The sequence below is a fragment of the Hesperophylax consimilis genome, chromosome 5 (assembly GCF_061612785.1).
Source record: "Hesperophylax consimilis isolate HC1 chromosome 5, BYU_Hcon_1.0, whole genome shotgun sequence".
NCBI lineage: Eukaryota > Metazoa > Arthropoda > Insecta > Trichoptera > Limnephilidae > Hesperophylax > Hesperophylax consimilis.
This window is the reverse complement of record NC_142840.1, coordinates 29,267,196-29,291,340: the sequence shown is the minus strand read 5'-3', so window position 1 is coordinate 29,291,340 and position 24,145 is coordinate 29,267,196. Positions and strand designations below refer to the sequence as shown.

Genomic DNA, 24,145 nt, shown 5'->3' with positions numbered 1-24,145 from the left:
AGACATTAAAAGTGATGAAACAAAAACTAGGTTAAATAGTTACCTATGTAACCTATTTAACCTAGTTTTTGTTTCATCACTTTTCATGGCTCATCACTTTTTGTATGTGTAATGAACTGTCATTTTGATGAGATACCCGGGCACCCTTTTCAAATGATACAAATCAAATTTGCAAAGTTGCGGACAATGAAATATTATTCTTTTATTTTTGTGATGTTAATGCAGTAATAAAGGCTTATGTTTATTTGGGGTAAATGATGAGACAAGAAATGGGATACATCATTAAAAATATATGTAGGTTTTGCTATTTTCCATACATTTTCCTCCAAATTGTTCTTGAATTGCTCCGTCCAGGACTTTTTAGGTCCCTTGACCAAATAAGCCTGGTGATAGGTAACATTAAATATAAATGCATTCTTTTAATATTTTTAGCTTTCTAGGTACATATTAAAATTAAAATCCCATATACTTTGGGCATCAGCCCTGTACGGAGCATTAAACAGCTCCGAATTGCTCCGTACAGGGCTTTTTAGGTCCAAGACTTTGGGGTATTTTACTTGTGAACTAGATAAGCCTGGTGATGCCATTACTAAAAATACTGATATACCCAGCCTATGGTACCTACATACAATGAAAGATTAAAGCATCCTTGTAGTTGTGATATTTTTTGCTTTCTAGGTACCCACGCATAATAACATAAAAATCCCGTATATTTTGGGGAATATTTGTGGACTTTCATAAAAAAATATTATTTATGAAGAATATTGGAACAAAAAGGCCGAAGGGGTTCTAACAGGGATGAGCCTTGTATCACCACCTGTTATTTGAACCACCCAATAATCTCTTCCGTTGATGGTTTTCCTTTTCCCGTCGTTAGTATCCATATCTCCGTAGGGCTGTCCGAATAACGATTGGTACGGAGGGGGTCCGGGGGATATTTTGCGGAAATCTTTCGGCATTTTGAAATTCTCGTTTTCATCGCGGGCCTGGGTGACGAAAGGTGTGATGCAAATGCGGTTCCAATATCGATAAAATACCTGAAAAAATATAACGAATTGGTCAGCAAATTCTCAACAAAAAAGAACGTTTTCATATTAATAAAAACACATTTTATTTACTGTATTACCCCTATTTTCAAATGTATTTTTAATACTTAAAATAATATATTTTTTAACCTTCCTACTCAGGAACTGGAGTCGTCAACTCTGCCAACCTCGACAATTGCCGATCAGGTAGGACCGACATTTATTTCGTAAATTAACTGCTGTAATGTCATCCGATTTCAGAGAAATGCGTATATGTCAGCGTGTGTACGTGATTGCCACATAATGATAGAATGAATTGTCAAGGACTAGTCTGCCGAGTTTCAGCTCGATCGGATGTTGGGAAGTGGGATAATTTCCGCTTCCGAGATTTGCATTAATTTATTTCCGAAAACGAATTAAAAATCAACCCGTAAAAATCAAAGTTGATAATTAAGATATACCTATTTTTTTCGATCTAGTTGGGCCATCTCTTGGGCCAGCTAGTAGCCAATTTCAAAGATTTTTTCTTTGACTGAGGATTGAAACTTCCTCCTGGAGACTGGCTTTTAAACTGCCGTGAATTTTTTAAATGACTTTTAAAACTTAAAAAAATGGTTTGACTGAGGATTGAAACTTCCTCCTCAGGGTCTGGAGTCAACCGCGCTATCAACTGAGCCAAATCTCGATTGGGTAGTACCGATCGGATGTCGGGATGTGGGTTAATTTCCTCTTCCCAGTTTGCATTCATTCGTTTGAAGAAAATAAACACACAATTAGCTACGTAAATTTGTGAAAGAGGTTTACACTTTTGGAGATATCTTTTAGTTTATTTAGAGTATTCCAAGAGCTACGCCGATTGTTTGAAGATACGTGAATGATGTCATTTTTTACACCTGAATGATAAGAACTCCATAATATCTGACTGCCGATTTTTTCCTATAGGTACATAAAATTAAAGTCTTAAAGTTTTATTTTAGTTCTTCTTAAATTAATGTTTCAGTTCAAAATTCTGCCCATTCCTTCTCCCCTAGATCTTAAAATGAGAGCCCCCAATGTACACACCCCCGATACAGCTTCCAATAAAGATGATAATTCAGAGTAACTAATGAAATTACCTCAAGAGCAAATACAAAGGTTGCAGTCGCTATGCCAATTCCAGCCAACACGTAAGTCATCTGTAAGTCGCTGTTTCTCAGACGTCTTTCGTTGGAATTCAAGTCAAGGGGGCATATCTGATTGGCGGGTAATTCGTACATCGTCTTGTACTTCACTATACCAGATTCAACGAGATTCAGTATTCTGTTGGAAAATAAACACATCATTAAAAAAATCGCCGTCCTTGGCGTCTTTGACACTGGATTCTAAATATGAATAATATACAGGAACAACTTTAACTTCTTTTGAAGGTTATAGATAACCATCAATCTAATAAATAATTGGAGAAGATATTACTAATGAATCTAAACGAAACACGAAACTGAACCAGACACATAAAAATAAAATAGATAACGGTCACGGCTAGGAAATGAACCCAGGATCTCTAGTTGTGACCGTCATCTTTTTATTTTGTTGTGTCTTGTTCTTTCATGTTTCGTTTAGATGTATTAGTACAATCTTCTTCTTCTATGATTAAAAGCAGTAAGGGCACATTCAAAAAATAAAATAAAAAGGTTAACCAAGATTTTTTTTTGATTGATATTTTGATTTCTGGGTTGGTGAAACCACCTTTATTACCACAACACGTTAACAGTTAATTATTTTGATAATCTTTTATATCTATAGGTCAACGGGCGCACCTTTTAGTCGTGACCTTTCGAACAGTCCAATAGTCATTCAACGGTCAAGGTGATCGTATTGTATACTGGCAGTGTCAATATTATATTTTTAAACAATAGCAGGCATTATTTGCATTCTCTAATAATAGCTAATTCCAACATTTGTCCTCTAGAATACGAAGCTTTTCGAATTCATTGCGATTCTAGATTAAAAAAAGATTTGCAAAATTGTCGGTCTAAAACCATCTCTTGTCAGATTATACATATATAAAATCATGACGTCATAAGTGCGTAGCAAATAACCAAAACGCCAAGGCGGCGATACACATGCCTGTAAATTAGGGGTAGCGGGTAGGTACTTAAAAATGAAGTTATGTGATTACCCGGTTAGAACATGCACCTGAGAATGGATTTTTAGGTCGATGGGTTAGAAGGAACCCGTTCTGCGACGTTCAACAGCGTTTTGGAGCTTATATAAGAGAAATATAGCATTTATAATTTTATTTAAATATATTTATTTTACATTGATACTTACACGGGGTCGAAGAGTTTAATCAGTGAGCTGTTTTTTGGAAAAGCAAACGCCCTTGACTTCGTCATGAACTTATTCTTCGTGACGACATAAGTGCAGCGATCTTTTTCCTCGACGTTGTGAAGGGTTTTATTCTTGTAGTCTTCATACATCAGCAATTCAACCGCTGGCTTGTCGCGGACAAAGACGATGTTATTATCCACGTAGTTTAGGAATGATGCGTCCAGTTCTCCAGATTGGAATACTCCTTGATTTTTCAAAACCATCTTGTTGAGGAAATAAAGCTCTTCTTCCGACTGAAAATTAGTGACAAAATTAGAATTACTGTCTAATTTAATTATTTATTTAAGAAATGCGTGGTTTTTAATTGTCATTTACAAGGCAATGACACATTGAATCACCACACTAGGCAACTGCGTGTTTCATGGTGACCAATATATTATAGTTATTTTGAATAAAGGGTAAACAATATAAAGTAAGGTTTTGGGTCTGTTGGGAAGTAAGAGCTTCACAGATGCACTCATAGAGGGCAGTGCAAAGAGCTTGCTTGGAAGTCCACAAGATGGCAGCTAGTAGTCAATAGTCACCAGGGCCAGTTAGGCTGCTTCCATACAAACATGGTGCTTGCAGATCTCATTTGGCCAGCTCCTAGTTAGGTCGACCATCGAAGTCACTTTTGTAATACGCAAAGTATTGAATAAATCCCTGATTTAATATAAATAACTTATTCTCTTAAATCTCCTTCCACGACGAGTTGAAGAACTGTTTGTAGGAACACAACAGGGTCTGACTAATATACGTGTTTCAAACTCTACACAACTGATAACCAACCCTTAATGTAGAGTAAATGGTTGTTTAAGGTGGTAAGGGTGTAAAAATATAAACATTAGGAACATATGTAGTTTTCAATTAACGTTGTAATTTCTTCATAAAAACTCCTTTGTCCAAAATTAAAGGGTAAAATATTATCTACTAAATAAATTAAAATTTAAAAATGCTTTTGTTCTCCTTTTTTTGATTACAATGCTCAAAAAATTAAAGACATTTATAAAGAGAATGGGTGAATATAATAATTATATAAGAACAAGATAAGTAATCAAAGTGGAAAGAGATGAATGCAATTGATATGTTAAAACAAAATAAACATATATAAATAAGTATTATAAAATGAGATTAAAACGGACCATTAGCATTTCAGGAAAAAAAATCTTTATTTTATGTAGTAGGTACTAGTGGATCCTTTTGCTAATTTCTTTCTCCAACTCCTTCCACCATTCACTACTTTATACCACAATGTTACTGTTAAACAACTCCATTACATCGAATTTAATTCGACTCCGTATCTCATTCCAGTGCAGAGATATTGCCTTAAGTATTCCTTGGGCGTCCCCGACTTCTACTACCATTTAAACATTCCTTAACACTCCTGGTACTAATAAAAAAACTTTGAAATTTTCGGCGATATCGGTCGACTACTTTTCGAGTTTTGCGAGCAGAAACATAAGCGGGCTGTTTTTTTTATGTACGCCTTTACTACAAGGGCGCCACTCTTCCTCGACTAGAGCAAAAGGGACTTATTTTGAATCTGTTCTATTTTCTAAATGTATTTTTGCTGTTACGGGTACACATGCAGTTGACGCGTATTCGATTTTAGACCTTATAACGCAATTATACATAGCCATAATTGCTTAGGGATTTGAAAACCCTTTGCAAGATCTTATTACTCAACTGCAATATATGTTCTGAAAACGTAAGTATACAAAATAATAGCGTTTTACTTAGGTAACTACTTAATATTTGTTATTTTTAGGACGTAAGTTACCAAACATATAAGTTGTAGAATAAGCGTCACGTTAAAGACATCAACGCGTAAGAAAAATATTTATCTACCCGCTTACTTAACACACTATGAGCGGGAATGGTATTTTTACCCGCGCGGCCGACTGGTGCTTATTGGCGGACGGGTAAAAATACCCTTTACGCCGGCTCTACTTCAAAGGCGAGGAAGGAAAATTATTATTATTGTTTCCCGTGACTATTTAATCTAAACGCTTGAAGACATTACAAACTACACACACATATAACAAAAAAGATAAGCCGTTGTTTCTTTTATGTACACACACACTCTTGCAATAATTAGGCAATTTTACCGTGTTAAATTTCAAAGATTGTTTGTTAGTTGTACTGGGAATATGAGTACCTATTATATTTTAATGACGTGTTATAAATTCATTGGACTTTTACTTTTATGAGATAATCCCGAGGATGTTATTACAATAATCATTTCCTGAATGAGAGATAACACAAAAATTGTTTAGCAATTGGATGTATGTTCCCGGCACTCGTTACTTGTGAAGGAGTGGCGCTAATATACACGTGCTTTAGTTATGATATACAGAGTTACAAAACAGACGTGTTTTTTAGTGGAATTTATCTAATTGATATTTTCTTTTACCCTTCAAAAATGTCTTCAGATACTAACGAAAGGGATGAGGATATATTTTTGCGCTAATCGCGAAAAACACCCGCTATAGGCTAGAGTCTATTGTTTGAAGCTCCCGACTACAATGTGTTAATTAGTAACTAGCGAAACTCAAGATGGTAGGCGTGATAACATACATAGGTATTGTTTCTTAATTATGTTGAGTTTTTAGGTTGCGTAGAGAAATATTTATTATTTTGCTTCAGCGTGTCGTAAAAAACATGTAGGTACCTATTGCTAGGTCATACATACAAGAAGATGTGTTAATGTAACCGATTACATTCAGTATAATATATATTATTTAAAATTAATAAATTGTGATCACAAATTAATCAAATAAAATTTACTTGCGCTCGCCGAGATTTGGGCCCGCAACCTTTTGCTTGCTAGTCGAGAGCCTTACCCCATCGACCACGGAGGCCGTCATGTCATGTAAGTTTTGATGCAAAGCACTTGTCCAGAAAATGTAGTTTTCCTTACAGTACTTCAATCAATAATTATAATTTGGAGCCAAAGAAACTACTATAAACACAAAACTAGAAATAGTAGGTAAATTATATTTTTCTCACCACCATTGTTCATAGGTTTCTATAATATATCTTATTTATTAATTAATTAACGGACTTAAGTCCAATATATTACAAAGCGACACGAGATTTGGGACAATGTAAAGTGCAAGAGTAAAGGATGGTATTATTATAAAAGCATAGACAAACAGGGAAAACATAAGAAAATAGAAATGAAATAGAAGTGTCAAGTCAAGACCTTGCTAAAACTAAAGTGATACAAAATATCCTCAATTGCATAGTGAGCGACAAAAAAAATTCTGACTTATATTAAAAAAATCAAGGTCTTGACGTGAGTTGACCATTCTACATATTCTGGACAATGGTGAATTATCAGCATAATTAGTCGAGTGTTGATTGAGGAAGAGCAGTTCTTTATTTCTACTAGTCTACGATAAGGTATATTGAATGCGATGAGTTCTAGTAATGTAGGTGAGTCAATAATATTGTTGATAATTTTAAAGAATCAAATGAGATCTAAAGGAGAAAGTTTTAGAATTTGTTCAATTTCATAATACGAGTAATTAATTGCCTCTTTCTAATCCTAGCCTCCTAGCAATCCCTTTTAGGAAACGATGTTGAACTAACTCAATGTGACTTATACGCAATGTGAAAGATCTTCATGCCTATATCCAATAATGTACTTATCAAAAAGATCTGTACGGTTTTTTGTGTGAAAGGTCCTATTAAAGAAAATAAAGAAAAACGATGTTTTAGAAAGGAAAAAGTTATAAGGTGTGGGCTTGGCCCGATTAATTGTTCCTGCCGTCTTGGGCTAGTATGCCAATAGTCCCTCCATCAATCTGAGATCTCATTTAAAATTTAAAACTTAAATACTATAAGTAGGTACCTACACATATCGACCATCCGGAAGCTTCTACATGTGAGCTGCGAACGGAAGTAGCGTCATCTCTACTTCTATAAAACGAGTCACTAAATTATCATAGAAGATTTTAGAGTTTTCCGAACGCAAATCACAGCACCGAGATAGAAAAAATAATTTTTAGCCCCCCTAAGCGTCATAGCCTAAGGTTATGTGATTGTGGTTATGAGCCCAGGGCCCAGGGGGTTGGTAGGAATCTGGGGATCAGTCGTTAGTGTGTCCAGGTGTGAAGGACGTACGAATCCATCCCTCCCACTGTAGTGCAAGGCATGGGTTGGGAAATTCTTCGGCCTGCCACACAGCTGGTGGACATCTTTCACCAACACCTAGGGAAACTACAATCCATGAACCCGGGAAACTCTGCTGCAGCAGAATTGTTGGTTATCCAGTAAATGGTTTCCTGGGCGGCGGCCAAATAAAATTACAATTTAGTTCAAGGCTTGGGTTCTACAACAGAGCATTGTACTAGTGCATAGTGTATGCTATACAATATGATAAATTACGAGTGTGTTCATACAAACCAAATACCTAGATACTAATATATCGATGATGATTCTGTCACGCTACTGGGGCAAATAGCGAACCAGTTCGGAGTAGACATGGGCAAACAAAGGGCAAACGGACAAAGTATGAAACTAATATTTCCGTCGATATACTTACTAGTCTTACAGCCTTTCCAACTGATTGTGGTAAAGGACTTACGAAAGTTACTGATCGAAAAATATTTTTTTCTAAAATCTGTGCTTAGGCTAACTAACAATATAATATCCCCCATAAGCAAATTTTGAAATCAACTGCTATCCATATAACTTAATTCTCAAAAATAATTAATTATGGATTAAATAATTAAGTAATAATTATTATTCAAAATAATTCATTAATTAAAGCTGCACATCACGAAACAGGAATGCCCTAGTGAGATGTGAAGATTATTTTTTTTATGTTAACAACTATTTTTGAATAAATAAAATAAACTGGACTGACGAAATTGGAAACTACTAGGAACTTTTTCACCTTTTTCATAAATTTTCTTGCGTTCAGCGTCGGACAAAATTAAATTTAATGTAGGCTAGGCGAGAGTATGTCTTATTTTTAGAATTTGAAAATCCCAATATTTTATCCTTGTCCCTATATCATACGACGTGGGATGACATATTCAGGTGATGCGGTTAACCTTAAATTTACAAAAAACTTTTCGTTACATGTTCCTCAGAAAGTGCTATTTAAATAACCTTTATTCTCATTATTTATTGTGTGTACGACTATTGTTCCGTTAAAACAAACAGTCGTAAATTCTCTTAGACGCGAAGGGCACGAAACTCAAAATCAATCCCGTGCATTGATTTCTTGATGCCACACTTATTTATAAAAAAACAATCATCTCCTGTATTTGGTGAACCAAAGCAGTTTTTATCGACTTATTGTTTTCTAAAAAAAGGTAAAAATAATAATTAGAGCAGTTTGTGAAATATTAGCAAAATATTTTGAAAAAGTGTGGTAAAAAGCTTATATTCCTTTTTTCCGTACAAAATAAATTTTACGAATGCAATAGCTATATGAACGGGATGCTTGTACATCAACTGAACTCGGTTCAGTGAATTCGCACGCGTTTTTTCAGTAACGTGTCTTCCTCTATTAGTTCATCTAAGGCACTATCCCGGCATTGACCACTCAATTCGTGTAAAAATAAAGCAGCCATTTTGAATCCGAAACTAGAAGCAGCATAGAAAAAAAGTAAAATAATTGATAATAATAAATAATTATAATACTTGGATGACTTGTATAGCGCCGTTTTTGTGCAAAAACACCTCAAGGGCGCTGTATGATGTCCATTTTTATTTTCTAAATACCGTTTCCACTGCGTTGTTAAAAAAAACAAATGACTGGAATCTGGAGAAGGGTAATTGTAGATGAATTATTTCGAGATTTTGTTTTCTGTTCAGCGTAGTTTTGGAAAAGGAAATGGAAAAGAAAAAGTTTACTTTTAATTTTATGGCTTTTTGGTGGAACATTTCGACATCCCCAACCATTCCAGAACAAGCACGTGTAAAAAGCAAATCGATTTTTCCAATAATAGTAAAGTAAACAATACCAGAACTGAGAGCTCTTGACATTTCATATGATTGACGTTCAATGATAAAAAGCAGTGGTGGCCAGTGATTATAATTTCCACCCGACTGTGAGTCGTGTAATCCACACCTTACTTTTATTTTAGCATGTGTTTCTGCCTCCTTGATTTCTAAGCTATTTCACTTCAGATGACTCATTTCTGCATGTGTGATCACTTTCTAGATGATCACACGTACAGAAATCCTTGTCTTGCAGCCTCTCTCGGTTGACCAAAACATTCTGTCTTGGTCTGCCTAAATACTGTTTACATATGTTTCGGCTTCATATAGGTACTCGTAGGTCTCAACGTGATTTCTCGAGCAAAATAATACTTTTCGTAGTTGTACATTCTTAGGTATCTTCAATATCCTGTTGATATTGGCTGCTGTAGAGATTTTATTCATTGCACCACGTTGTAGCTATTTACATAGATCGCACTTAAGATATTATATGTCTTTTGTAACAAATAATATATTCTTGTTTATTCTGTGGTCGATGTCTACTCCTGGATAGGCGCTTGGATCTCAAAAAATATTTGAATTTGAAAGCGTACCGTTTTGGAATCGGTTATGAATTGTTTTCTTTTTTCTTGCTGTCATTTGTATTCAGCCATAGATAAGTAATTTTGTATGTATTTTTACACCACAATTATTAGGTAAACAATGAACAGTGTCCTGTTTGGTAAATTTATATCACCTAGTAGTGTTTTTTAAATATATTTATAATAGCTTCTATGACAAAATTTGTAAGTATATTATGTGAATATAAAGTATATAAGAATAAATTAAAAACTTTCAAAGTCTGCCTCATCAGGGAGATCTTCCTCTTCTGAGGCGGCCTATAGTTTTTATATTTAATTTTTAATGTAAAAATTAAGCAGTATTTATTATATATAACTGAACTGCCTCAGTAACTTTTAACATCTTGAAGATGCCCACTGAATTATTTCCCTCCATTATTATTTTAGGCGATGGGGAATACAAATGGTAGTTAGTCAAATACCTTGTTATAATTGGTGTATTTCTTATATGTCGTGCAACAATCTTGTAATTTTTGTACTTTACACTCAAATTGTTTTTCAGTGTGATAGTTTTTGGCGTCGCAAAACATAACTTGCCATATTAAACGAACAATTAATAAAATAATTCATTAAAGCAACATAAGGTTCGTGTTTCACGTTCAATAGTTTTATATGTTTCGTGCAAATGCAGCCGTCGCATGAGCTTGTTCGCACGAATTTATTTCCAGTGTTCCTTACGACGCGACAGCGGGAAAGACATTTATGTAACATAGGTCCTTCAATAATTATTATAGCAACGCTGTCTAAACTGGCCTCGGTAAATAATAAATTACACAGGTCATTTAAAACGGTATATTGGAGGTATCATATACTATTGTAATAAGCTCATGATACATTTATCTTTCACCAATAAATTACAACACTCTTTTGTTCAACGGCCCTTAAGATGAAGCTACAAGCCAAAAATGTGTATATTATTGGGCACATTATACTGTAGGTCTAGAAACGTTCGATTTCAAGCACAAAACTGGTTTTTATTTATTTTGAAAATAAATTTATAAGAAAGCAAAAAAGTTAATAATACTGTATTTTAAAAGTTGTTTCCTTTACGCGTTCATACACAAATTTTTTTAAAAATATTTTTTTATTATTTTTTATAAAGTAATTTTATTTGTATTCTACTGAAGCGAAACGATAGGAAAACCTTCAATTTATCAAAATCATATTTTTTGGTATTCGTAATGTACACTTATTCGTCATAAAAGTTAATCTAAATAGTTATTTAGCATTAAGCTTCGCCTTAATTACGCATTGGGTCAGCGAGGGGAGATGATTTAAACAAATAAAACAATATGTACCATCCATCTACATTTCTCTGTGACTACATGTAGACTATGTTTAGTTTTTCAAGTTCGGGTATGAATTGTGTATTGAATATTTGAAAGTGGTCAATGTATTATCATATTCTGCTGATTATTGTTGCCAACTGATATTTATCAAATTAACGGGAAAAATACATTTTGATCAGAAATTTTTATTTTTTCATTTTGGTTCGTTTTTCTTAGAGTAGGCATAGCTTTTCAGCCTTTAATTTTAAATTTGCTATTTTATAATCCGGTACTTTTTGGTCTTATCGTCGGCGTATAATTCAAGCGGCCGGCGTTGGGCACCATTTGCTGTTGCTTCGTTCCTTTCCATTGACTAATTACAACTTCCCATAATTCGAGGCCCGAATCGCGTTTCGGCGCGCACGTGTATTCGCGCCATAATATTCACCCAAACCCACAAATGGAACTAAACTCATTATTTTAGCATAGTAATTTTGACAATGCCCACTCTACGGACGTCACTGGGATACTCTGCACGATTTTGAATATTTTAGTTAGTAAATGAAAAATAGCAATGATGACTTAAAATCTGATTGATTCTATCCATTGAGGTAATGATTTTATTAGTCATTGCATGCATTTTTACTAGTTTTCTAGTAGATACAAAACTAACTGGACTGTGCACGTACACATCAATTTGAAAGTGTATTAATATCTTGTTCGGCAGGATTGGCGAGATAAAGCGCCTTCGAATAATTGCTTATTCGAAATGTTGCTATAAATTAAAAAAAAATACATTTGCAGTAGGAAAGAAATAATTAATTAAAAAACTTCATAAAGATTCGTAATAAATTCAATTATAATCCATATTTCAATCCTGGTTAATCTATGTTCATAACTAGGCTTAAATCGCGCATGTGTAAACCAAACACATTATTTTATATACAATACCTACATAACGTTTGATGTACTTAAGTATATGGCTAAGATACAAGACTTTTACAGTGCCAATTTCAATAGTAGTACCTATTTAAAATACCGATGTAAGAAAATATTTACTATGACCGGTCGGTAGCTGAGTTGGAATCGCGTCAATTTCAAGTTACATTAAGTCTTCCATCAAGACACAAGCAACATTTTCCGCTTGCTGTGATGGTAGTAGGATATTTTCAATGTTGTCTGTTTATTTAAACAGTAAAAAGGTTTTAATATTTACAACGAAAGCATACATCTAAATCCTTAATGTTACGAGTGTCATAAATGTTGCTGACAGTCACGAACTTGAACTGCCCAATTATATTCGTGTTAGACAAAATGGGTCGATTTATAGAAACTATCAAGCGCCATTAAAAAACGATGACATTATTAGTAATGGCACCGTTTTTAGCTAGACTTTATTATATCGCGTAAAATTCGCTGTACTTGCCTACGCGACGACATCTAGGCTTACATCTAGGCGCGACGACATCTAGGCATTCGTCATTCTACCGTGGTAGTGTGTAGACGTGTTTATAGAAAGACAATACATTATTAGAGAATTGTCACATTTATCTAAGTTTTGCCGGGAGCGAGGTGTTCCATAATGGGTTAAGCTTGTGACGCGGTCACAAGCTTAACCCATTATGGACGTGCTGTCGATAATAGAAAACATAAAATTAGAAATTTCAAATATTTCTACGGTAAAGGACTCGAAAGCTAAAAATAATCTGGAATTAAATATAAAACTATTAGAAGAAAAATGGACTCAGGAAAAAATATCTTTTCAAAACGAGATTGTTTGTCTCCAGTCAAAACTAATTGAAAAATTAGAAAAAAAAATCGAGAATACCAGCAATTTTGAAAAAAAAACATACGCAAGTTGTCTCAAAGTAATCCCGGAATCCAAATTCTCATTGATCATCAAAGGTGAAGATTCGAACATGACATCGGATGCTATTAAAGAACAAATCGTAAAGAAAATTAAAATAGCAAACTTGGGTATCGCAGTGAACGGAATACGAAAAGCCTCGCAAAATAAATTAATTATATCTTGTCCTTCAAAAGAACATGCAGAGAAATTGACAGATGAAATCAATAAAACCCTTAAAAAAAACATGGTTGCAGAGGAATTAAGAAAGAAAAATCCAAAAATATTCATAAGAAATCTTCAAGTAGATTTAACTGAAGAGGACATAATTGAGGCAATAAAAACACAAAACGATGGAATAAAAGATATCATGAATAGCGATACTAAAAACACGATTAAACTAATAAAAATGTTTAAACCAAAAAACCAAAATGGACTCACTAATTATATATTTGAAACCAGCGGAGCAGTAAGGTCATACCTCATGGAAAAGGAAAAAATTAACATTGGTTTTAGCAGAGTACGAGTGGAAGATGCCAGCCCCTTGACGCAATGCTACCATTGTCTCAAATTTGGTCACACTGCATTAAAATGTTTTAATAAGGACAAACGTGCGACGTGTTTACATTGCGCAAAAGATCACGAATGGAAGGAATGCCCTAACAAAAACACTGGAGAAAAATGTAGTAACTGTGCATATCAGAACACCTTATTCAAGATGACCCTAAATATCAATCACAAAGCTAATAATACTAATTGTTCTTACTACAAAAAGATGATGCATATCGCTCAAAGTCGTATAGACTATGATTAGGTATGTATTATAATTCTAAAAAACAATTACAATGCTAATTACAATTTTTTCATTTTTTAACTTCATATTATCACTTTCATTTATGCATTGTAATGTATATAATTTATTGAGACATAAATATTTCATATCCTTGCAGAAAAATTTTGCCATTTATGTTACAATGCATTATCCCATTGCCACAGTGTTAAACGCTAGTATACTGAAATCTATGATTATATTGATGTTCGCGCACTCTTCGTGTATTCGTATGTGTAGAAAAAGTTCAATATGTAATTATTGTTGCCAATTAGTAAACCTACCTTGTTCTGTACAAAACTATAATCTAACCTGGAACATATCGGAAATACTTACTGCTATATTGTTATGTATCTATCGTATTTATATTTATAAATCCCAATACATGTTTATATATTATTGCTGCCAATTAAAATATTATTCTATATGGGTGACTTGAACTGTGATTTTGATACAGCAGAAATAGATTATGAACGCACGTCTATTTTTGAAAACTGGGCTACAAAAAAACATGTGTTAGGAAATAATAAAATAACTGCCCTCAACTTAAATATACGATCTTTATCTAAATATTGGGACACTTTACTATTAATTGTTTCTAGCTCTTTGAGAAACATCGAATTAATTTCGCTATGCGAAACGTCTATTAATGAAAATAATATAAATCTTTATAAATTACCGGGATTTAATTCGTACCATTTTTGTCGAACAAAAAGATCGGGTGGCGGTATTATTGTGTACGTGAAAGATCACCTTACATTTGAAAAAATAAATATTATGACTAATAATTTTGAATGCGTTTACGGAACCATTTCAGTAAACAAACATATTCGCTTACATCTTTTAGCAATATATAGACCGCCTAATACAAAAAAAAAAATTATTTCTTGATGAGCTGGAGACAATATTGGGAAATATTGATATAAAAGAATCCGTATTGGTTCTAGGTGATACGAATATTAACTTATTAAATGTACACGAACCCATAACTATGCAATATGAAAACCTCATGTCTCATTTTGGAATGACCAGATGTATAAATGATGTGACTAGAGAAGCGATATTGACTAACTATGTAACGGCTTCATGTTTAGACCATATCTATGTAAGAGTGAAGGAGACGACCGAAATCAGTTCATGCGTATGCGATTCAATAATAGCTGACCACTACCTAACTGCAGCTAGTATTAACTTCTGTTACTATGATAAATGTACCGTCGACAAATCGCACCAAGAGTATTACACTGCACTATCGGACAAAGGGATTGATTTATTGATCGAAATCACCGATTGGAATGCAATGTTAACATTGTCTGAACCAAACATTATTTATGCAGAATTAAAATCGATTTTTAAAAATATTTATGAAAAAAGTACCTTTACAAAATTAAAAACAAAAAATTTTCGAAATAACCAAAAAACTTGGATGAATGACAGTCTCGCTGAAAGTATTCTAATACGAGATGCCATGTGGAAAAAGTGGAAAAACACGCCTAATAATAAAAAATATGAAATCGCTTTAAAAAAATATAGAAATAAACTTAATAAACAAATATTAAACACAAAAAAGGCATACTATAATAACAAATTTAATCACTGTTTCAAGGACATTAAAAAAACATGGAATGAAATTAATACAATTTTGGGTAGAAAAAATAAATCTGGTTGCGATGAAGTCTTATCTAAATATTTCCTAAAGTCACAATCTTCTGATGCAGTGGCAGAAAATTTTGCTAACTTTTTTGATGAAGGAGTTAATAAGCTGTTACATGAATGTGATTTCCGAGCGTCTAATCACTTGCAAGAATCCCTACCGCATTCAATGTACTTACCTAGAGCTAATGCTAAGCAAATTGAATATATTATCGGAGGTATGAAAAATTCAAAGTCACCGGGCATAGATCTAATTCGTATGTTTGATTTAAAAAAAACATGTCAAATTACTTAGCCCTGTTATTGCTCACTTTATCAACAGAATAATCGATACCAGCCTCATCCCCGATGAATTAAAAAATAGCATTCTAAGACCTATTTTCAAAAATGGAGATCACTCCGAAATTAACAATTACAGGCCAATTTCTATTCTCCCGGCACTAGAAAAAAATTTAGAAAAATATATTTCGATAAATTTAGATAAATATTTGAATAATTTGAATATTATAGATGAATGCCAGTACGGTTCCAGAAAAAAAAAGTTGTGATAAATTGCTGGAAAAATTTTCTGATTTTATAAATTCTCAACTTAATTCTAAAAAACATGTACTGGTGCTTTTTATTGACTACTCAAAAGCTTTTGACACTCTCAGCCATATACAATTAATTGAGGTTCTTGAAAACATTGGAATCCGGGGTAAACTCCTCTCATTTTTTAAAAACTACTTAACTAATAGAAAAATGAACGTAAAGATTTTAAATGATATGAGTAAAGGAAGACATATTAAATCAGAAGTACCGTAAGGATCAATTTTAGGTCCAAAATTGTACATTATATATGTTATTGTTATGTCAAAACTCTTTAAAAAGGCCTTTAGATTCATTTTTGCTGACGATACTGCACTTGTAGTATACAATGAAAATCCTATCATAGCTATTCAACAATTGCAAAGTGACTTTAACGAGCTACTTAAATGGGCTCATGATGTTGGTTTAATTATTAATGTTAAAAAAACAAAATGTATGTATGTAAAATCACCAAGCCTGGGAATATGGAATATACCCAAAATAATTGCTCATAATTCTGAATGTATTCATAGAAAAATTGAAAATATTTGCCACTGTGAAACAATTGACTTTACTAACGAATATACTTATCTGGGACTAATAGTAGACAATAAATTTAAATGGGATAAACAAGTGGCTAAAATCTGTAACCAGCTCCGATCTTTTGCAAGTAATTTTTATAAACTGAAATTTGTTTTGCCTCATCTTAAAATAATTTATTTATCTATGGTCGAATCCATACTCAGATATGGCATACGAACTTGGGGGCACTCAAGCAATATTTATATTAAATATATACAAAACTTACAAATTGCTATAATAAAAAAAATTGTACCACCGAATATCTACAGACAAAGAAGTAATCTAAAACTTCTGTATGGTTCTGAGGGCCTACTTCCAATAAAGGGTCTTCTTTGGTACATTATTATAATGGATAATGAGGGAGATAGCAAATATAAAAAGCAACCGGTGCATAATCACACAACAAGATTCACTGAAAATAAGGGCCCCATTATTCCAAGAGTAACAAATAAGTATGGAAGCCGAACGCTTAAATATTTAATACCAGAGATTTTCAATAAATTTAATAATTCTTTTAAACCTCAGAATAATGAGAGACCCTGCCCCAAAAACACTAAGCGTTGGCTAATAAGCGACGAATCTATGTATCTCTGAACTTTATTATTGATGTATTCCTGAACATCTCAACGTACCTGCCTAAATAATTTGTATATAGGTAGGTACTTTGATATATATTATTTTGTGATATTGTTTATTGTATAATTTTGTGTCATACATGTATTAAAAATGTTTATATATATTATTTGTAGAACCTACAGACAAGCCGTCATGTGTGACAGCTTTGTGGGACTGCATAAATCTTGTATCTTTAAAAAATTTATAATAAATAAAAAAAAAAAAAAAAAAAATAAATACTTATCGACAAGTATTATTATACAACGATGATTAACGCGCATAATATATTTAAAAGGGAAAAGAAAAGATAATTTGTTGATGTCTGATTTTTTTACGCCGTTTAGTTGAATACATCTTAATTTTTCTCAACTTTTCAATGACTATTCAGCTAATAGCAAAAAATACTCGAAGATGTTAGACTACCTACTTTTTGTCAGTGTTAGTAATCACGACGGAACTCTAATGCAACGTAACAAGATAGGTTACATCCTATCTTCAATTCAGTATTGAACAAGAAAAGATAGGCCAAAAGCATGAATGTATGACGAGTGTCTCGATCCACAGTAAAAGAATTTTTACAAAAACTTTACTTTTATAAAAAGTTTACTTCAGCAAAAATAGTTCACAAATGAACTGTGACATGTGTTATTCTTTAATCTATGTGTGCCATCGTAGTGCCTATCGCACCGCAATAATCCTGTGCAGGAGATAAAGTTGTAAAAATAGTTTAATAACTTACGTTCGTAACAACATACTCCACTGCGCTTCCCTTCCTCGCTATCCACTTGTTGTTCTTCTTCACCAGATCATTGGGGTCGTTAATGGACAGAGTGAACTTGGAGAGGGTCAGGAAAGCGGTTAAGTTGGCGGTGTAGAAGGCTGATAGGAGGGTGATGAATATCCACCAGGTAGCGAAAAGGATGCGAGTTGTATCTGCGACAAAAGAAAGAAAATAACATTGAATTCATATGATATTCACTCTCTAATTTATTTTGACATATCATGGACGCACTAATCTTATCACTAAGTATCCAGAATAATCTATCAACTGTCAGCCTACAACATATTCTAATATGATTTGGACACGTTTCTCATCAAACTAATAACTCGAAAATGGAGAAGTTCAGGGTCACTGGCAAAGTGGAAGATAGCAGAAGCGGGTGAAGATCACCAATTGCAATGTGTTGAACCTATTAATCAAGTTTCACCACAGTTGACCGCAACGTCGCGAGCATTGCGTCGTGCGTCGTGTTTGTGCAATTTGTGGGGTTAACAACTGGGGAGGCACAAACATAATTTTTTTAAGTGTTATGTATAATATAAACCTACATAACTCGTTAGCGGAATATCAAATCAACGACGGTCTTTCATGACTGCAAAATAATTGGAGATCTAATTAAATGTCTAATTTATTTGACCGCCACGTATAGTGGTAAAAAAACAAAACTGTGTAATAAACTATAAAATAGAATAATGGAAAAAAATCGTAAATGTTAAGTACTACTTCGGAAGTGTAGTTGAATGTGCGCCTCAAACTAAACATCGCATGTCAGGCTACCCTCCATCTCGATTCCCTACCCTCCTTTGCCACAATGAAATCAGTGACTCTCGGATGTGGGCCCTACATTTTCCTCCCTAGTGCATTTTTTGCAGCAATGATAGCTCGGCAAGCGGAAATCCATGCGTGGCCGCTCGATATAATGAGTTACATCATATTATAAGTTGTGGTGAAATAAATAGGTGATATTTGAATTGAAGTAACAAAAGCTTATACCACATGTTGAAGGAATGGATACCATATTTCGAAAATTAGTATCTTTTTCCGTTTTTTTCTTTTATTTTTAGGGGAGGTTGTGCCTCCCCTGCCTCATTACACGAACCGCCACTGCCATAGGGAGTGAAGGCACCTGGTTAAATAGGTCGATCAGAGTGGATACGATCCTCTGCAATGAGGCTATAACTCAAGTAGATTTAGGTAGGTATATGACAATAAAATAGTTTTCAAATCAAGTGAAGGAATTAATAGTTTTACTCACTTGCATCAGGAGCCATCGTAGTTCCCTGCTTTATGAACGCTCCATACACAAACCACACGCATGGAGAAAGCTTGTAAGGCATGTTATTCTTGTCTTTCGTCATCAGGTATCTAAGCCACGTCATTATGTAGATAAAAGGACCAAAGGACACCACAGCCGCCAGGATCAGGTACCAAACGCTCGTATCAAATGGTGCTAGAAGTCCAGAACCGCTGGCTGATTCTCTGGGACGCTTCATCATTATTAGCCACTCTCCTTCATCAAGGCCCGTCGAGTATTGGATTATGTTTGCAGTATCGGCGAGGACAGGCAGAAAAGCGGCGGCAAGGTCTATTTCCTATAGGTATGAGATAATGATAATTTATTCATTTTTGAACATGCAGCTGATTTACGAATTACATCTTGCAAATGTAAACAAATAATTGATTTAGATTGAGTATTGGAGATTGGTTGGTTAAACAAAAACCAGTCAGTGGATGAGTTGACATCGCGTCTGGCCAGGCGTAATGCGTTCAATTCCTCGGCTGGCTAAGTCCTCCATCACGTCTCGAGCAACATGTTCAGTTTACTCTGATGGTACTAGGGGATTAGGAGTATTTATATTTCTGTTGATTTTAACTAAGCAATCTGGCGAATACAAACATCATTTTACTAAGCAATCTGGCGAATACACACATCATTTTACTAAGCAATACTACGAATACACACATCATTTTACTAAGCAATCTGACGAATACACACATCATTTTACTAAGCAATCTGACGAATACACACATAATTTTACTAAGCAATCTGGCGAATAGACACATCATTTTACTAAGCAATCTGGCGAATACACACATCATTTTACTAAGCAATCTGATGAATACACACATCATTTTACTAAGCAATCTGACGAATACACACATCATTTTACTAAGCAATCTGGCGAATACACACATCATTTTACTAATAAATCTGGCCTATACACACATCATTTTAACATGGTCAAACATCCAAGCTCACCGTTTATTATACTACACCATTTTTATAAGCAATGTTATACCGACAAAATGAAGAATAATCTTAACAAAGCAAAGGAAATAAAGAAGTACCTTAAGGGCGTGTTTCGTGATCCAAATATAAGCTCAATTTGAGCCTATATTTCCATACAATTACAATTTCAAGAGAGATAGACTGCGTGCTGTTAGAAGGTATTAAGTCAGTGGCACATTTGTTTCTGTTCAAATTTGTATGGAAGGCACTTCTAATTTTTTGCTTTATTATTCGGCAATATCGACGCCAGGAAGGCAAAAGGTCGGAAGCGACAATTTAGTAGAAAAAAATAGTTAAATGTACAATTTTGATCAGACAAAAATTCTCATCAAAACCGTATGATTAATTCATTTTTCCTTTTGCATTTCCGGCGTCGAATTATACGTTTAATTTTATTTCTTGTTCTGTTATGATATCTTTTTACATCTGTTTGATTGATTCCGCGCATTCAGATATATTTTTTTTACTTACATTCCGACTAAGTAGTCCTATCAGCGTATTATCCAGGTATTTGACGCTACCTTCCTGGTTGTCATTTGGAACCACAATCTCGTATGTAAAGTTGAACTTCTTCTGAAGCAAGTCAATGATATCAAATGACACCCCAAGTCCTTGCACCGTGCCATTTTTGTAGGTAATCGTATAGCTCAGAGGATAATTCTGCAAGAAGATGTTCACAATAGTGCAAAACAGTTGGAATACACCAAAATTCATTTCTTTAAAATAATTTATAGTAAAGTGGAGAAGTAGTGCTACCGACAAGCATTAAACAATGTACTTAATAACATTCTTCATGAATACTACACAGAGAAAAATCTAACTGATATAAAATAATGTTAATTAAATATCTAGTCGAATTTAGCGAATCCATTGACAGAATTCCTAGAAAACTATCGGAAAAACACGATTATGTTACGGCGATCTCGGAACTCATGTTAAATGAGAAAAATTCTAATATTTTCGCATTTCGTCATTATATAATAACAAGATAAATACAGCTGCATGAACACGTGTTCCGATATATTATGAAAGTACTTATAGTTTTTTAGAGAATTGATCGCTGTCACCCAGGATTTAACAGGATGTTAAGAAATCAACAATACTCATTTTTCTCCGTGTACATATCTATGTATGAGCGTGAACTTTTGTAGTTTGGAGCTGATGGATATGTTCAAACAAATTTTAAAACAATCTTTATAAATCTAGACAAACGATTAAGTATGTAATTAATTTTTATATTTGAAACATGCGTAGGTACATATAACTTCATTTTTGCAGAGCTATATTTTAAAAGTGGAACTAAGCAAGGTAAGTTACATCAAGTGATTATTAACGGGTCGCTAACAACTACTAAACATTCTAGCGCCGACCTATTTAACCATTGCCTTTTGAAAACAAATATGTCATTTTTCCTTATGATAAATATAGCTTTCTGACTATAGGTAGGTAGGTATCTAATTAATCGCTTTTTTTAATTGACACAATCAGTTCCAAGTTTGAAATTTTCAAATCATTCATTGAACCAGAGTTACAGACACATATCAGAAATTAGTATTTTTGATAATTTTAGGTACTTACCTGGACTGTTCCGATTCTGAAATGGCGTCCATTGGTTTCAGCCTTGAGGGCGTTGAGGGTTTCTGACTTATTAATATTTCCTACAAATATACTTCAGATATAGAATTGCTTACCAAAATAAAATGTTTCTGTATAGTGTAATATGAATTATGAAATTCTGGATCAAGCGGATGTAATAATAGTAATTTAAAAATATTTTGTACTTTACCAAAGGCAGAAGGATCAGCAAGATCAAAACTATAAAAATTTTCTTCTTGTACAACTGTAGGAGGATAATTCTCGCAAAATGTAACGTTAACACAAATGGCTGCTAAAAAAATCTCTACTCCACTCATTTTTAACGTTTCAGTAAAATAATATTGAAAAAATAAAACACGCTGTTAGAAAAAAATAAAATGTTCACATTTTGGTTGAGATTTTATCATTTGTTTGAAAGAAACTTAACAAAATTACGATATAACACAATTATTCTTCATCATTGTTTTTAGTATTATATAAGGTTTTTTATGTCAGAAAGCTTTAAAAGCTCTTTAAGGGTAGCGACGTCCAAGCGTGCTGGCGTCCGTGTAACAATGATCCCCGCTTCAGGGGGTGATTTCAACTGTCCCATCCCCACCTATGTTAAAGGTACTATCTAGTGACATTAGTATAATGGGCTGCGTTTTCCCTGTGTGGCGACCACAGAATAGGTACTTGTCTTAATAATATTATCATATCGATGAATAATTTTATCAATACTTACTGTAATATGATTCATAAGGGGGTGAACGTTATAATGTTATTGTTGACTTGGTACTAAAGCATTTTGAAAAAAAAAGTAGTTTTAAAATGGTCCGTGTCGATATTTAAAACAAAAATGAAATCCTAAAAATACCGTGATCGTAAACTTCTCATTCTACGGTATGGAGTAGAACAAGCAGATTTTTTTTTCATCAACACTAACAAAAAAAACTAACCCGTGTATCTTATGTAGCTTATCGTGAAGGTTTTGGAATTTGTGGTCAATTTGGAACATATAATGACCGAATTTTGCACTATAAACTACACTAATTGACAGCCAGACCTAAACTTTCTGATGTATTGCTTCTACACAAAATTATACATGCATCAGTTGCTACACCAAACATTTTATTCTGAATTAACATCAACATACCATCAAGAAAATCAACAAGGAGGATGAAAGACATTTTCTATATTAAAGCCTACCACACAAATACAGGTTATTTTTCCCCTGTACCGCGAAAATTAAGAAATTATAACACTATACATGGCTGTAATAATGAATAGACATTTTTGAGTGTCTCACCAGAACAAGTGTGACAATAACAAATCGTTTATGAACATATTTGTATTTACCTTTTGCACATTCTTATTTATCATTTACTTCTGCATATTTAGCTAATTCATTTTGTTACTATTTTTGTTTTTACTATAATTTTTGTTAATTTGTTGTTATTATCATTTTCTTATTACTAAGTATTTTAACATCCATGTTTGTACATTTTTGGTCACCATGCCTGTTTTATGTACTTAAATAAAAATAAAAATTCATGTATTTTTAAAGGCTGCTCACAAAATTTCGTTACGTTTATTCAAAAGAACTTACCGATAAAGAATTTCAATTTTTCTCTACATCTTTTAAAAGTATTTTCTCATTTTTATACCATTATTTAAAAAAGAAATACGGGGTTTTTAAAATAATTAATTATCTTGCAATTGATTGAATTATTTTAGATGACATTGTTGAAATACGTTAACTAAGGTTTAATTATTTTTAAAACTGTCTATCGTTTATTATTTTTTTAATGACACCTTTCGAATTATAAGAACAATTTTTGAGTACTACTAAAAATCATTGTCTCTAATAATAGCACTGATGTAGTTTTGTGTTAAAATTCAAGCAATTACAAAAGTCCTTAACGACATATGTTTAATGGTTGTTGTAATACGTAGTTATTTTTACTCGATGTTTTAAAATAAATTCAGATTGAAACATCATTATATACGGTGTCCGAAAACTTGTATGTAGTAAAAGCGGGAAACTAGTGAATCATCTATTTCATATTTTCGATTATGTGATACAACTCTATAAGATTTGAGCTTTAGTTTTCAAGTAAATTGTGTCAGAAGTAGGCATTTAATGAGTCAAATTTTGAAAAAAAAACGATTTATATCAGTCGTTTA

At 33.3% G+C, this 24,145-nt stretch overlaps 1 protein-coding gene across 1 annotated transcript; it reads right to left on the bottom strand.

Annotated features, from left to right (window-relative positions):
- Positions 1-752: 752 nt before the first annotated feature.
- Positions 753-23,453, bottom strand: Ir76b (Ionotropic receptor 76b). The gene is made up of 8 exons (XM_089632286.1): positions 23,435-23,453; positions 21,962-22,041; positions 20,855-21,043; positions 19,349-19,685; positions 18,052-18,245; positions 3,336-3,628; positions 2,141-2,324; positions 753-1,037 (listed from the first exon to the last, which is right to left on the bottom strand). Exons 1-8 carry the CDS (start codon positions 23,451-23,453, stop codon positions 753-755), a joined length of 1,581 nt encoding a protein of 526 aa, XP_089488412.1.
- Positions 23,454-24,145: the final 692 nt, after the last annotated feature.